The sequence below is a fragment of the Cynocephalus volans genome, chromosome 17 (assembly GCF_027409185.1).
Source record: "Cynocephalus volans isolate mCynVol1 chromosome 17, mCynVol1.pri, whole genome shotgun sequence".
In the NCBI taxonomy this organism is placed as follows: Eukaryota; Metazoa; Chordata; class Mammalia; order Dermoptera; family Cynocephalidae; genus Cynocephalus; species Cynocephalus volans.
In genome coordinates, this window is record NC_084476.1 from 36,270,185 (window position 1) to 36,286,989 (window position 16,805).

General features: G+C 35.2%; 1 protein-coding gene and 1 pseudogene across 1 annotated transcript in view; both read left to right on the forward strand.

Moving 5' to 3' along the window:
- Positions 1-16,105, forward strand: part of ERP44 (endoplasmic reticulum protein 44) — a 110,032-nt gene extending 93,927 nt beyond the window's left edge. Inside the window, exons 9-12 of the mRNA XM_063081781.1 lie at positions 129-240; positions 3,091-3,232; positions 13,831-13,933; positions 15,883-16,105. Of these exons, the coding sequence (XP_062937851.1) occupies positions 129-240; positions 3,091-3,232; positions 13,831-13,933; positions 15,883-15,984 (459 nt within the window). The 3' untranslated portion in view covers positions 15,985-16,105. The remainder of the gene's footprint in view (positions 1-128; positions 241-3,090; positions 3,233-13,830; positions 13,934-15,882) is intronic.
- Positions 1,038-2,619, forward strand: LOC134366116 (large ribosomal subunit protein eL19-like; annotated as a pseudogene).
- Positions 16,106-16,805: the final 700 nt, after the last annotated feature.

The window sequence follows — 16,805 nt, forward strand, 5'->3', positions numbered from 1 at the left end:
TTTTTTTTTTCCTGGGATGTTGCAACTATTTTGTTCAATGGGTTGGGTTCAGAATTGTTCCTGCCAAGAAAATAGCTAGAACTGAATGGAGATGCCTGATAGTTCTCATTGAATGCTTCTCTCTACAGGAATTGACAGAAGAAGGACTGCCTTTTCTCATACTCTTCCACATGAAAGAGGATACAGAAAGTTTAGAAATATTCCAGAATGAAGTAGCCCGGCAGTTAATAAGTGAAAAAGGTAGACAGATTAAGGTGTTTATTTTCATCTTTTCTTTCTTTCTCTTTTTTTCTCTTTCTCCCTCTCCCCTCTCCTGTTACATTTATATCCACATAAACATATTTGGCTTAAAAACTTAACGCAAAGTTATTTTAACATTTACATCTAAATATGGGAGTGCACGTCTCCTCTGTGGGAATAAGGGGGGTACCACAGGTCTCAATCCTGCCCCTCCTCCTTCCTCCTTCTTCCTCCTTCTTCCATCACGTTTCCTTCCCCTCTCCCCCTCCCTCCCAACTGCTCTGCGACATTATAGAATGTAAAAAAATAATGTTAATAAAATTTTTAAAAAATGGGGTGAGAAGGCATTAGTAGAAAGATTAATATAAAGTGGTGTTTTCTTTTTTGTTTTTTCCTATACCATGACTATTTTAGAGAGAAAAACCAAGTAATATGAAAAGTAGGGTCATAGATGAACAACATTAGTTTTGGGCACTTTTTTCCAGCACCCCGATCCTTGTCTAGCCCCCTTTCCAATAGAAATTCCCAGATATATTATTGAGAGAGTTTTCATAGTCTGATTCACACTTATTTGTAAATGAGAGAAAGTTGAGTAGTTGCTTTTGGATTTCTCTGAAGCATCTAAGTGTAATTTGAGGGATCACCAGCTTCCCCTCTGTAGTTAGGGAAGAAAGTCAAACAAAATAAAGGCATTGTAATATAACTGCCCATTTTAGTTACTTAGTAAATATTTTGGGGTTGCATTAGATTAAAAGTCAACCAGCAGGTTCTTTCCTTTCTCTGCTATGGCCACAGCCATGAGTACGCTCAGGCTTCGGAAGAGGCTGCCTCCAGTGTCTATTACTGTGGCAAAAAGAAGGTCTGGTTGGACCCCAGTGAGAATGATAAAACTGCGAATGCCAATTCCCGTCAGCAGATCCGGAAGCTGATCAAAGATGGTGTAGTGGGTTGAATTATGTCCCCCCAAAACTCCCTGAAGCTTGAATTGTGTCCCCAAATTTTATGTATTAGAAACTTAGCCCCCACTGTGACTGTTAAAAGGGTGGGAAATCCTATTATGGTAATTGAAAGGTGGAGACTTGAAGAGGTGATTGGATTGTAGGACCATGCTGTAGGGAATGGATTAAAAATGTTGGCGAGGGGTGTGGTTCTGAGGACTTTAAAAGAAGAGGAGAGTCTGTTTCTCTCTCTCTGCTCTCTGCTTCCACCATCTTGCAATATGAGACCCCTGGGTCACTGTCACCACCACCAGATGGACTTTGGACTTCCCAGCCTCAGAAACTGTAAGCAATAAATGTCGTTTTTCTTTATAAATCTCCCAGTTTCAGGTATTTTGTTATTAGCAACATAAATGGATTAATACAGAAAATTGGTGCCAGAGATGTGGGGTGTTGCTTATAACAAATGCTTGAAAATGTGGAAGCAGCTTTGGAACTGGGTGTTAGGCAAAGGTTGGAGGAGTTTGGGGGTCTCAGAAGAAGACAAAAAGGCGAGGGAAAGTTTGTAATGTCTTAGAACTGGTTATGTGGTGGTGAGCAGAATACTGATAGAAATATGGACTGTAAAGACCATTCTAGGAGGTCTCAGAAATCAGCAGGAGTTTATTGGAAATTGGGGCAAAGATCACCCTTGCTGTGAACTGGTAAGGAACTTGGCTGCGTTGTGTTCATGCCCTAGGACTTTGTGGAAGTTGGAACTTAGGAGTTGTGAACCAGAGCATTTGGTGGAAGAAATTTCTAAGCAGCATAGCATTAAGGAAGCTTCATGGCTACTTGTAACACCCTATGCTGAGTTATGGCGGCAAAGGCATGACATAAAGCCAGAATTTAAAAGGGAAGCAGAGTGTAAAAAATTTGCAGCCTGGCCATGTGTTATAACTATCATAAACAGACTAATACAAATGGGTTTATTATCTGCAAGCCCGTAACTGTCCATTCCCGGGCTTGATGCCAGAAAAACACCTTGGTTCGCAAGGAAGGCAGGCATATGGGCCTAGGTAAGCGAGAGGGTACAGCCAATGTGCGAATGCTGGAGAGGGTAACCTGGATGAGGAGGATGGAGATTCTGCGCCAGCTGCTTAGAAGATACCGTGAATCTAAGAACATCGACGGCCGCATGTGTATCACAGCCTGTACCTAAAGGTGAAGGGGAATGTGTTCAAAAACAAGCAGATTCTCATGGAACACATCCACAAGCTGAAGGCAGACAAGGCTTGCATGAAGCTCCTAATTGACCAGGGTGAGGCCCACAGGTCTAAGAACAAGGCAGCACAGAAGCACTGTGAAGAGTGCCTCCATGCCAAGAAGAGGAGACATCAAGATTTTGTCCAAGGAGGAAGAGACCAAGAAAAAATGCTCCCCTCCTATCATTTGTACATAGTGGCCTCAGTGACTACATAGATCAACCATTCAAATAAAACAAGCTTTTGTCAGCTTTAAAAAAAAAAAAAAAAAAAGTCAACCAGTAGGTGATGGAAGGGGTTGGAATGAAGATGGTCCTATAAGAACAACTCGTGTCAGTTTGGGGAATTTGCTACTCAGAACTTGGGTAATCTGCAGAGCTGATGATTGCCCACTTAAGGAAAATAAAAAATTTACTATAGCATTTGACTTTGGGTTGAGATCACATAATTTCTTAGGAAATTATACTCTCTACCCTAAGAACTAAAATTCTACCTCTTTTTAAAAGTGTTATAATATTTAGGTTTTAGTTTTTCTGACTATATTACTCTAAAGAATTTAGTGGGTTTTTTTGTTTGGTTTTTTTTAGTATGTCACTTTTTGTACTATCCTGTGAGAAAACAATCAAGAAAATTCTAATCTACCTCTCAAAATTCCATTTCTTTTAAAGGTACAATAAACTTTTTACATGCTGATTGTGACAAATTTAGACATCCTCTTTTGCACATACAGAAGACTCCAGCGGATTGCCCTGTAATAGCCATTGACAGTTTTAGGCATATGTATGTGTTTGGAGACTTCAAGGATGTATTGTAAGTATTCGTTGTTTTTTTTTTTTTTTTTTTAAGATTATTGATATGTCTCAAAAATGAACTTAAAACAGTTGTTTGAATTTTTTAAAAATAATCCTGTGTTAGAACAGTAATTTTGTTAATTGAATGGAAGATGTTGGTGTGAATCCTACTTTTTTCACCGTAGAGTGTGGTATAATTGACTGTGATAATTATGATATACCCCTATAGAAATGCCATCATTAGGTGATTGAGATTGGTGACTAATGCTTGGGAATTAATCTATAAAAGAAAATTTGTATCCTATGAGAAATTAGCTCTGCACTGAATTTGGTCTTTGTCAGCACATCAAGGAAAATAGATTTTATAATCCTAGGTCAGGTTAGAGAAAATTGTTAATATTGCTTTCATTTCTGACTGTGTCTAGCAAGAACATTACTGATATTTATGACCCAGAATTTTGCCATTACTAGGCATTTCTGATGGCATACGGCAATGAACCTTTCCAAGAATAGGTAAACTTTCTGACTCTATTCTCAGATACTTATAGTATTAATAAACATATAAACCTTGTAACTACAACAGATATTGAATTTTTTTCAGCTTTCTGAGATGTTAAATACAATGATTAGAAATGGAGTTTTTTAGGGCCGGCCTGTGGCTCACTCGGGAGAGTGTGGTGCTGAGAACACCAAGGCTCCGGGTTCGGATCCCATATACGGATGGCCGGTTCGCTCACTGGCTGAGCGTGGTGCTCACAACACCAAGTCAAGGGTTAAGATCCCCTTACTGGTCATCTTTAAAAAAAAAAAAAAGAAAGAAATGGAGTTTTTTAAATATGTGAAAAATTTAAGCAATACAGGTATTCAGTTTTTTTTTTTCTTTTTCAAATTTATGTAAATACCCTTTTTATTTCAAAAGATTAAATTGCACAGTTAGAGGATGATTTGAAATTCTGTTGCAGAATAAACTACCTTACTCACTTCTGAATATTTCAGTAGAGCTATGATTGTTTGATAGAAGAGTCTCAGTCCTAAAACTATGTAAGAGGCCTACATTTGAGTCCTGCCTTGGGCAAATCACTTAACTTCTCTGTTCTTGTTTTTTCATATATAAAATATGGTTGATGGTACCACCTACCTAATAGGATTGTTATGAAAATTAATGAGAGATGATGGCTGTGTTATAAACTGTAAAGTAGTAACAAATCTTAGTTGTTCTTATTTTACCTATGCTCAAAATGATACCATTTAACCTATTAATTCAAGTATTTAGCTAAGTCTTCTATATGACAGTCATTGTGCTAGGAACCAAGGGTTTAAAGTTTACTAGGCTCTCAGAAAACTCAGCCAAGTAGAGGAAAGAGATGAGCAGGTTAATAGGCAATTTTGTTTTATGATGGGATAAGCGCTCTGACAGAGATCAACAGAGGGGTATCTGATCCATGATTTCTGGAGATGTTGACACCTAGGGTAAGTCCTAAAGTTCTGTAGAAGTTTACCCTGGAGGTGAGAAGGAGACAGAGCTTAGAGAAAGGGGACATTGGCAGCAACAAGTTCAAGGGCTATTGGCTTATCAGTGGAAGGGGGAATGCTGAGGGATGAGGTCAAGAGAATTTAGTCGGACATAGCTCACAAAAGCCCTCATATTCTGTGTTAAGGAATTTTGACTTTATCCTGAAAACCATAAAGAATCATTGAAGGGTTTTATTCAGGGGAGTGACATAATCAGATTTTTTTTTTTTAAAGATCACTCTAGCTAGGGCTGGCCCGTGGCTTACTCGGAAGAGTGTGGTGCTGATGACACCAAGGCCACAGGTTCATATTCCTATATAGGGATGGCCAGTTCGCTCACTTGGTAGAGCGTGGTGCTGACAGCACCAAGTCAAGGGTTAAGATTCCCTTACTGGTCATCTTTAAAAAAAAAGATCACTCTAGTTGCAATCTGGAGAATAAATTAGAGGGGGTCGCGGTGGAATCTAGAAGACTGTTCAGTAACTCGGAAGAATTGATTATAGAAATTAATCTCAATGGACATCAGCAAGAAGGAAGAATAGGACTTTCCAGTGCTCCTCCCAACATAGAAATATCAATTCTAACACCATCCACACACTAAAGTACCTTCACAAGAGCTAAGGAAAGCAGGTGAGAGATTACACAGGTGTTACAAAGAAATAAGAAAAGATGCATTGAAAAGGGTAGGAGGGACAGTTTTATATTACCTACCCCACCCCTCCCCCAACTTCAGGCAGTGCAGTATAGACAGAGATCCCCTTTATATGGGGGAAGGAGAAGGAAGTAAGCACCAGATTTTGCCTCAGACTCTAACACCAGGCTAGTCCCAGTAAAACCCAGCACCAGGAGGGACCCCATGGCCCCAGACTCCAGGCTGGCACTCGTGGACTGAGCCTCCAGGCCCACCCTCGTGCCAGTCTGGAACTTGAAACCCTAGGCTTCAGGCCTGCCTGACAGAAGGTCTCCAGGCCCATCCAGACTCCAGTGGCCTCAGGCTCTGGACTGCCCCCAGTACTGGGGCAGTTTAATTGAAGATATACAATCAGAAAAGAAAAAAAGAAGAATGAAAAATAATGAAGAAAGCTTATGGTATTTATGGGACAGCATCAAAATAGCAAATAGTTGAATTGTAGTAGTTAGTGAAGGAAGAGAGAGAGACAAAGGAGTAATAGCTGAAAACTTTCTAAATCTGGGAAAGACATAAATATCCAAATACAGGAAGGTCAAAGTTCTCCAATCAGATTCAATCCAAACAAGACATACCAAGACATGTTATAATCAAACTGTCAAAAATCAAGGACAAAGAGGATTCAGGAAGCAGCAAGAGGAAAGAAACAAGTAGCATACAAGTATAAGGGAGTTCTAATACAGCTAGCAGCAGATTTTTCAGCAGAGACTACATAGGCCAGGAGAGAGTGAGATGATATTTTCAAAATGCTGAAGGAAAAAAACCTGCCAATCAGAATACTTTACCTGGCAAAGCTGTCCTTCAGAAATGAAGGAGAGAGAAAGACTTTCACGGACAAACAAAAGCTAAAGGAGTTCATCACCATAAGACCTGTCTTACAAGATATTCTAAAGGGAGTTCTTTGAGCAGAAATAAAAAGACCCAAATGAGCAACACAAAGTATAAAACTCATTGGTAGAAGTAAGTACATTGTCATATTCAGAATACTCTAATACTGTAATGGCAGTATGTAAATCAATTATTTTTAGTATGAAGGTTAAAAGTCAAAACTATTAAAAATAATAGCTACAATAAATTGTTAAGGGATACACAATATAAAAAGATGTAAATTGTGACATCAGAAATTTAAAGTGTGGGGGGTGGAGTACAAGTGTATTTTTTTAATGTGATAAAAGTGAAGTTGTTGTCAGCTAAAATATCCTGTTATGACCATAAGATGTCTTATGTAAAACTCATGGTAACCACAAAGCAAAAACCTATGGTAGATACACAAAAGATAAAAAGTAAGGAATCAAAGCATACCACTAGAGAAAATCACCTAATCACAAAGGAGGATAGCAAGAGAGGAAGAAAGGAACAAAGGATCAACTCAAAACAACCAGAAAACAATCAACAAAATGGCAGTAGTAAGTTTTTACCTATCAGTAATTGCCTTGAGTGTAAATGGATTGAATTCTCCAATCAAGAGACATAGAGTGACTGAATGGATTAAAAACAAAAGCTAAATATATGCTGCCTACAAGAGACTCACTTAACCTGTAAAGACACACATAGATTGCAAGTGAAGGGATGGGAAACAATATTCTATACAAGTGGAAACCAAGAGAGAGTAGGAGTAGCTATACTTTGATGAGATAAAAAAGAAAGTAAGTCAAAAACTGTAAAATGAGACAAAGAAAGTCATTATGTAATGATGAAGGGATCAATTCAGCTAGAGGATATATAACTATAAATATACATGCATCTGATATTGGAGTATTTAAATATATAAAGCAAATATTAATAGATCTGAAGGGAGAGATAGACTGTAATACAATAATAGTAGGGGGCTCCATTATACCACATTCAGCTATGGACATATCATCTAGATAGAAATCAATGAGGAAACATCAAACTTAAACTATACTTTAGACCAAATGGGCCCAATAGACAATATACAGAACATTCCATCCAACAGAAGCAGAATACACATTATTCTCAAGCTCACATAGAACATTCTCCAAGATAGGTCATATTTTAGGTCACAAAATAAGTCTTAAAAAATTTAAAAAGATTGAAATCATATCAGGTATCATTTTCTAATCACAATGATATGAAACAAATCAATAACAGTAGGAAAATTGGAAAAATGACAAATACATGGAAATAAAATATGTTCTTGAACAACCAGTGGGTCAAATAAGAAATTAAAAGGAAAATTTAAAAATATCTCGAGAAAAATGAAAATGAAAACACAACATACCAGACTTGTAGGAAGCAGGAAAAGCATTTCTAAGAGGGAATTTTATAGCAATAAACACCTATAACAAAAAGAGAAGAAAGATCTCAAGTAACATTACTTCTTAAGAAACTAGAAAAAGAAGAGCAAACTAAACCCAAAGTCAAAAGAATGATGGAAATAGTAAAGATCAGAGCAGAAATAAATAAAATAGAGACTACAAAAACAATAAAAAAATCAGTGAAGCTTAAGAGTTGGTTTTTTGAAAAGGTAAAATTGAAAAACCTTTAGCTAGACTAAGAAAAAAGGAGAAAAAACTCAAATGAAAGAGGAAACATTACAACTGATACCACAGAAATACAAAGGATAAGAGACTGCTGTGAGCAATATATGCTAACGAATTGATATTCTAGAAGAAATGGACAAATTTCTAGACACATACAACCTACCAAGCTTGAGTCATGAAGAAACAGAAAATCTAAACAGACCAATAATGAATGAGGAGATTGAATCAATAATCAAAGGTTCCCCATCAAAGCAAAGCCCAGGACCTGATAGATTCTCTGCTAAACTCTAACATTCATTTAAAGAATTCTACCAAAAAATTGAAGACGGAACATTTCCCAGCTAATTTTATAAGGCTAGCATTACCTTGGCCCCAAAAGCCAGACAAGAACACTACAAGAAAAGGAAATTACAGGGTAATACCCTTGAAGAACATAGATGAAAAATCCTCCACAAAATGCCAGTAGAGAGCCCAGAAATAAATCCATGCATTTATGGTGAATTGATTTTCAGCAAAGTTGCCAAGAACACACGATGGGGAAAGGACAGTCTCTTCAATGAATGGTGCTGGGTAATATGGGGGAAAACTGGATATATACATGCAGAAGAATATAATTAGACTTTCATCTCACACCATATACAAATGTAAACTCAAAATGGATTAAAGACTTAAACGTAAGACCTGGAACAGTAAAACACCTGGAAGAAAACAGAGAGGGAAAGCTCCATGACATTGGTCTGGGCAACAGTTTTTTTTTGGATATGACCTGTTGCATAGGCAACAAAAGCAAAAATAGACAAATGAGATTACATAAACTAAAAACCTTCACAGCAAAGGAAACAATCTACGGTGTGAAGAGACAACCTACAGAATGGGAGAAAATATTTACAAGCCATATATCTGATAAGTGGTTAATATCCGAAATATATAAGGAACTCAAACAACTCAATAGTAAGAAAACAACCCAATTAAAAAATGGGCAAAGGATCTGAATACACATTTCTCGAAAGAAGATTTACAAGTGGCAAACAGGTACATGAAAATAATGTATCACTAATCATCAGAGAAATGGAAGTCGAAACCAGGAGATACCACCTCACACCTGTTAGAAGGGCTGTTATCAAAAAAATCCCAAAGATAACAAGTGCTGGTAAGGATGTGGAGAAAGGGGAACGCTGCACACTGTTGGTGGGAATGTAAATTAGTACAGCCATTATGGAAAACAGTATGCAGTTTTCTCAAAAAATTAAAAATATAACTACCCTATGATCCAGCAATTTCACTACTGGGTATATATCCAAAGGATATGAAATTAGTATGTTGAAGAGATCTGCACACCCATGTTCATTGCAGCACTATTCATGATAATCAGAATCAACCTAAGTTCCCATCAGCAGTTGAATAGATGAAGAAACTGTGGTATATATACAGAATGGAATACTATTCAGCCTTCTTTCCTCAAACTTATAAAAGACAATAAGGAACCTACAGTTAATATCATGTATAATGGTGAGGAACTGAATGCTTTTCCCCTTGAGATAGAGAATGAGGCAAAAATGTTCACTCACCACTTCAGTATTACTGGAAGTCCTAGCAAGTATGAGTAGAGTAATACAAGAAAATAAATAAAATGCATGCAGTCTGCAAAGAAAGAAAGAAAACTTTCTTTGTAGATGACATTATTGTTTATATAGAAATTACTAATGAATTTATAAAAAGGCTCCTAGAACTAACAAATGATTTTAGTAGGATACAAGGTTAACTTAAAAAAAAATCACTTGTATTTCTGTACACTAACAATGAACAATTGGAAACCTAATATTTTTTAAAGTTATATTTATAATAACTCCAAAGGAAAAAAAAAAAACTACTTAGGTGTCAGTCTAACAAAATATGTGCATGATCTGTATGCTGAAATCTATAAAATGCTGATGAGAGAAATCAAAAAAGACCAGAAAAAATGAGAAAACATACTGTGTTTATGGATCAGAATACTCAATAGAGTTAAAATGTCTATTGTCTCCAAATTGACCTATAGATTTATTGCAATCCCAGTCAAAATCTCACCTAAATTTATTGTAGATATATATGTAGATAAGGTTATTCTAAAATTGATATGCAAAGGTAAAACTAGAATAGCCAAAACAGTTTTGAAAAAAAGCAAAGTTGGAGGACTCACACTACCTGATTTTTAAGACATAATATAAATCTAAAGTAACTAAGACAATGTAGTATTGGTGAAAAAATACATATGTAAAGCTATAGAACAGAATGGAGAGTCTAGAAATAGACATACAAATACGATGATTGTTTTTTTTTAAAGGTGTGCAAGGGCAATTAAATGGAGAAAGGATAGTCTTTCAGCAAATACAGCTGGACCAACAACTGAACATCCTCATACCAAAAAGGAATTTCCTCCTATGAAAAATTAACTTATAATTGCTCATAGGACTAACTATAAAAGGTAAAACTAGAAACCTCTTGGAAGTAAACTCTTAGAGGATGAAGAACACTAACCATAAAAGAAAAAGTTGATAAATTCATCATGAAATTAAAAACATTTTCTGTGAAGGGTACTATTAGAATGTAAGGAAGAGATAAAAAAAAAATTGTAAAGAAGAGATATAGGTGGCAAATAAGCACATGAGAAAGGTGCTCAACATCATTGGTCATTAGAGAAATGCAAATTAAAATCGCAATGACATGCCATTACACATCTTTTAGAATGCCAAAAATAAAATACTAATAATACTAGGTGTTCATGTGGATGTGGAGCAACTGGAATTCTCATGCATTGCTGATGGGATTGCAAAATGATACAGGCACTTTAGAAGACAGTTCTGCAGTTTCTTTAAAAGTTAAATGTACGTCTACCATATGACCTAGTATTTGTTCTAGAGAAATAAAGTCACACAAAAACCTGTGCCCACATGTTTATAGTAGTATTGTTCATAATCACCAAAATCTGGAAAGAACCCAAATGTCTTTGAACAGGTGAATGGATAAACTATTGTTGTATATCCACTCAGTGGAATACTATTCAGCAATAAGGAACAAATATTTTTATACATGCAACAAAATGGATGAATCTCGCAAATGCAGTATGCTAAGTGAAAAAGCCATTCTCATATTTACATATCATATTATTGCATGTATATGACATTGTAGGAATAGAGAACAGATCAGTGGTTGTCAGAGGTAACAGGAAAGGGGAGAAGGGTGTGGGAATTGTTCTGTACCTTGTTGAAGAGGTGAAACAAGACACTATGTTGCATATGTAAAAACTTATAGAACTTAAGCCTAAAAAAGTGAATTCTACTGTGCGTAAATTTTAAAAAATAATAAAAATACTTTTTTGTATGCATTTGTCAAAGCTTGTTCATACACTTAACATTTGTGGTTTCACTGTGTCTAAATTTTGCCTCACATAAAAATAAAGAATTGTAAACAAACAAAAAAAGTAAGTGTTTGGAGGATGGGAGAGAAATGTGTAGGTTTCCAATTAGAAAAATTGTACCCTAAAATGTGAAAATATAATTTTATTTATAATGGCAAGGGTCCATTTATTTTCCTTTTTAGAAGATTACCATGTTGTCTGTTTTCTTGGCAATTTACTGTTGATTCCCTGATTGTTATGTCTTAATAATCATGTATGGTTTCTGGCCACAAGCTAGATAAGAGCTCTTTTGTAATCTGTTTTTCTACCACATCAATTCAGATTCATCCTATCTCGTGTTTGCCTTTTGCTTACAATTCTTTCTCTCATCTGCTGACAAGGAAAAAAATCAAGTTAGAAAAAAAACTTGAGTGTTATCTATGAATTTGTCACATTTAAGATTTAATCATTCATAAATTATTTCTTGACAAGTAGAAGCTGTATTAGTTGTGATAATCTTTGAATCTTATAAACTGGCAGGGGCTTTATCTTAAACATTATAGACCATTTGCAATTCTATGGATTGAGTGGATATATTTTAGCACTTTGCTGTGGGTGACAGTAGATGATGTCAGATTAAATTTAAATTGATCTCCTCTCAGTGTTTATCTCTGGTGCATGTGCAATTACTTCAGCACCAGAGAACCTTTCAGAAGCATTCTGTCAATACAGCTACCTGACAGTCATTTGTATTTGTAAACTGTGCATTTGGCACCTGCTGGTCTCTGTTGCATTGGACCTAGTGGGGAGCCAAAATGGGTGTACAGTGAAGTTATTGGTTGGTACATCTCAGTGGGAGTTATTGAAAGGAAGAAACAGCACTTCCAGGACCACAGGAGAGGATAAAAAGAAAAAGAAACTGGTAATATTAACACAAGCCAGCTATTCTTTGCTACCAAAAAATAATGATTTAAAAAGTCAGTCACTTCTACCCAAGGAATTAAAGTGTGTGTGGACCTGGATTTTAATTCTTGTAACAAATATGAAAAACAAAGGGGTTTCTATTTGAAAAATATAATGAATTTTTTAAAGTTCCAGGATCTCAGTAGAAGGCAGATAATTCATATGAGCAAAAAAATAAAAATAAGCAATGGGAAGAAAATGCTTAATTTCTGAGGAAATGGAAATTAAAATGCAGGTATCTTTTACTTATCAAATTAGCAAAACAAAATTTTAAGTTAAGAAAAGACAAATGTGCTGGCAAGACTTCAGAGAGTAAATAGGTAGACAAATAGCAATAATTGACTGATGTTTTGTAGGTGTAATTTGCCCACACTTTGTCAAAAGTTCTTATTCTTTAACCCAGTAATCCTACTTTATTGGATACAACTTAAGGAAATAATTACAAAGAAAAAAGCCTGATATATAAATCTGCTGAGCTAAGTATAGTCCATTCTGCTACAGTGCATATCTCTGTGCTGCAGATCTGCTCATACATGATTGGTAATTAAGGGAATAGTGTCCATACAAAGTGGAGTTGTGCTGGTTCATGTATCATTTTTCTCAGAATGTTTTGAAGCCAACAGAGTAAGCTTTTTCAGTTAAAGAGAATGCCATAAAGGTATATGAAGACCATTGAAACAAAACAACTGAAAATCTTAAGGAAGAGCCTTTCTTTAGTGTAAATAAAAGTTGGTTTAATGGACTTGCGAAGTGCTTTGCTTTTCATAATTAATCTACCAGTGAAGCTGCCCATGTGGTTGAAGTTGTGAAGACATTTCCCTCTGAGGTTATTTAAAAAAACATGAAAAGGCTACACCTTGGTTTAGATTAATTTGGTGAAACGAGGTCTTACTATCAGTAAATGCACCTAAGGACCTGCATCTCGAAAAAGGACTCCGGGTTAAAGCTGTAGAGGTTCACCCGACTGACACTAGGTTCAAATGCTGGTGGAGATTGATTGGTGCAAGTAGTTTTGTTATACTTCTTAGTAGTGCTCTGGTTGCAAAGTTGCAAAGTTTTAAGTGGTTACTCCCTAACACTAAATTTTCCCATGAGCTCTGTTGTTTTTTGTGTGATTTTGTAGAACATAAGGTTTTTTATTTACATATAAAAGGGTACTTGAAAAAGTTAATGGAAAGATTCATATTATCTTTCAATAGTATTTTTCCACAAACTCTTAAAAGCATCCACATATGTAATTAAGGGAAATATATAAATGCCCTGCAATAAAGGATTGTTAAATAAGTTTGGGTTCTGCATACTGACAGACTACAATGCATCTGTTAAAATGGTAAGCATAGAAAATTTTCTATGAAACAAGTTCAAGAATTAGAACACAAAATTGAGTATCTAGATACCATGATTACAACTGTGTAAAATGTTTGCCACATACCTGGCCTGTAATAGTTATGGTAGGATGCTGGGATCATAAGCAAAATTTACAAAAAAATTGTTTTAATATTGTGAAGTTGGTAAAATAAAGGTAAGTGCATTTTAGCAGTTTAAGCTAAATTTTAATTTGACTTTGGTTTTAGAATTCCTGGAAAACTCAAGCAATTTGTATTTGACTTACATTCTGGAAAACTGCACAGAGAATTCCATCATGGACCGGACCCAACCGATATAGCCCCAGGAGAGGTAGGACTCTTGTTTTTCGCTGGGGACTCTTTCTTTTTCAGTTAGCCTCAAAGAGGATCTGAAGAAGCTCTTGCATAGACTTGAGTTTCAGCTCCTGAATATCTTTGTAAAGAAATTCTAAATGGAATCTAGAAAATATACAAATTATGCTGTTTTTTAGTTAATTTTTAAAATTTTAGGCCTTCAGAAAAGTTGCAAGAATATTACGGTATAGTTTCTTGATCATATAAACTAAGATGGCCTGAGTATGACCTCTGTGGAATATGGCTAGGGTTAAATACAGTTGGCTTCAAATAGAAGTAGGAAGTAGGAATTAGAAGCAGATAGAGCAGTGAAGAAATCAGAGGATTTCATTAATTGTTGCAAGCCTTCCTAGAAAGTAATTATTTGTTATTCTTGCTAAACTATTCTGTGAGCCTTCACAAATAAGTATTCATTATGCTCAAAACTTATGGCTCAATATAGCTTTCTCATTTGAGATTTAGAATGCTTGACAACTATTTGTCAAAATTTTATATTTGCTTTTTCATATATATATATATTCTTTTTACCTGAGAATTTTACTATTTCTACCTTATAACTTCTGTTACAAGTAATTTCTATATTTCTGCTTTACTAAACAGCCCTAAATTTGCATTTTGATGCATTACGATTTATATTGTATCTGTTATCATGATACTGAGAAGGGAAGATAATATATACAAAAACCTTCCTATTTCATATGCCCAGAACTTAAATCCACTGTTTTGCCCAAAGAACCTCCATTTATAAAAGGAAAATAATAACTGAATATTTTTTACTTTGTCAGATTAGGTTCAGAGTCATTAATTCCTTTAGGAATCTGATGACATGCTTTTTCCTTGAAAAATGAGGTCAGATTTTTCTTTGATAATTAAGCAACTATAGAAAGAGGCAAACTTGTTGGCAATAACCCAAAGGTGATTATTTTCCTCAGAATAGAAGGCCTGCTTAGTATTTTATCAGATTAGGAAAAGATGTAGTTTACCATTATTGTATTATCCTGATCTGTTTCTTTCACATTTCTCCATTAGACAGTGAACTTGTATTTTATTTATGCATTTTTGTGTACTAATACACAGTAGGCACCAAATAAATGTTCGTTTTATAGTAATTTAATTTCAGCTTAATCCAAACATATCTCAGCAAAAAAATAAAATTTATTGGGAAAGAGGAGCATGACAAAGTCATGGTAAGTTTGTAGACATATTGTTTCCTGTTATAATGGGAATGTGCCATTCTGTATAGTATATTATATATACACTGTGTGCCTAGGTTAACTACAGGGGATATTAAAACGATGTCAGGCCTGCTCTTGAGGAGCTCACAGTGTGAAGATAAGGTTAGACTAAAAAGATGCCTTTTCTTTAAAATTCTTGGATATCACTCTTACAGTCACTGTGTATTTTTGTGTACTGTTGGTACACAAGTAAAATACCACAGAAATTAATTTCAGTACTGAAGTGTTTGTTTTCCTTCTTATTTCAACTAAATTTTAATAATTTCTGGCATCCAGGTAATTGATATGTAAGAGTTATATCTACAGAGTATGTGCCTTTAATTCTCTTAGCAGTCATTTGTAAGTGTGAAGGATTTGGGACAATTTAGGATTGTGCTGCCTCAACAGAATATTCTAGGAAATTACTCAGGTATCAGGTATTTTGTTTCCTTCCACCACACCTCAGCAGACATCAGCAGGGTCATAGTTAATGGCTCTGTGGCTGCCCTGCCCTGAAAATCAGAGTAAGGACATTTGAAATGAGGAAAGTAAGATATCAAATTTAACTCTTTGTCTTTGGCACACAGTTGCTGTCTTTTATTGATTAATAAGCAAATAGCTATAGGGCAACTACCATTCATTTAATACATTAAAATATTGTAACTCCATAAAATATATTAGTATAAAAATGTTTTATTTCTTTCTTTTGTAGCAAGTCCAAGATGTAGCAAGCAGTCCACCTGAGAGCTCCTTCCAGAAACTAGCACCCAGCGAATATAGGTATACTTTATTGAGGGATCGAGATGAGCTTTAAAAACTTGAAAAACAATTTGCAGGCTTTTCAACAGCAGCATCGATTTACGTGGTGAAAATAGTAAACCTATATTTTCATAATTCTATGTGTATTTTTATTTTGAATAAACTGAAAGAAGTTTTGCGTTTTTATTTTTTTTCTCCCCCTGACTCAAAATGCATTGTCATTTAATATAGCCTCTTTTTAAAAATCTGCTAGGGTTAAAAAATAAAAATCAGAGGCCTATCTTCGCTTTAAATCTGTCCTGTAAAGTTTTTATAAATCAAGTGAAAGGTAACATTTCCAGAAACATACCATTAACTTGCACTACTAGGATAGGGAGGACTTAGGGATATTTCCTGTGTAGTATATGCTTTTCTTTTTTTTCTTTTCATATGATCAATTGTTAGTATTTTAAGTATCACATTTCTCAAAGCTAAGGGGATATATATTCTGGATACTTGGGAGGGGAATAAATTAAAATTCTCACACTGTGTATTGTGTTTTACTGATTGGTTGGATATTGCTTATGAAAATTCCATAGTGGTATTTTTTGGATTCTTAATGTATAACTTAAACATATTATGGAGAGTAGGAAACCCGTAAGACAGAACATTTGGTAGGAATTGTCCTTATGAATTAAGGAAAAGAAAACAAAAAGTATTAATTTCTATGTGTTTGTCTAAAAAAGTGATATATGGATAGAATTTAAAACTTTGAATGAATTATACCTAAAGCTGGGAAAAGGAGATACCAGTGGAGCATGTTACCAGTATTGAATTAGATGACTTTTAAAGCTCCTTCTTATGAGACTTCACTTTCCAGAGAGAAAAACCAGCAGA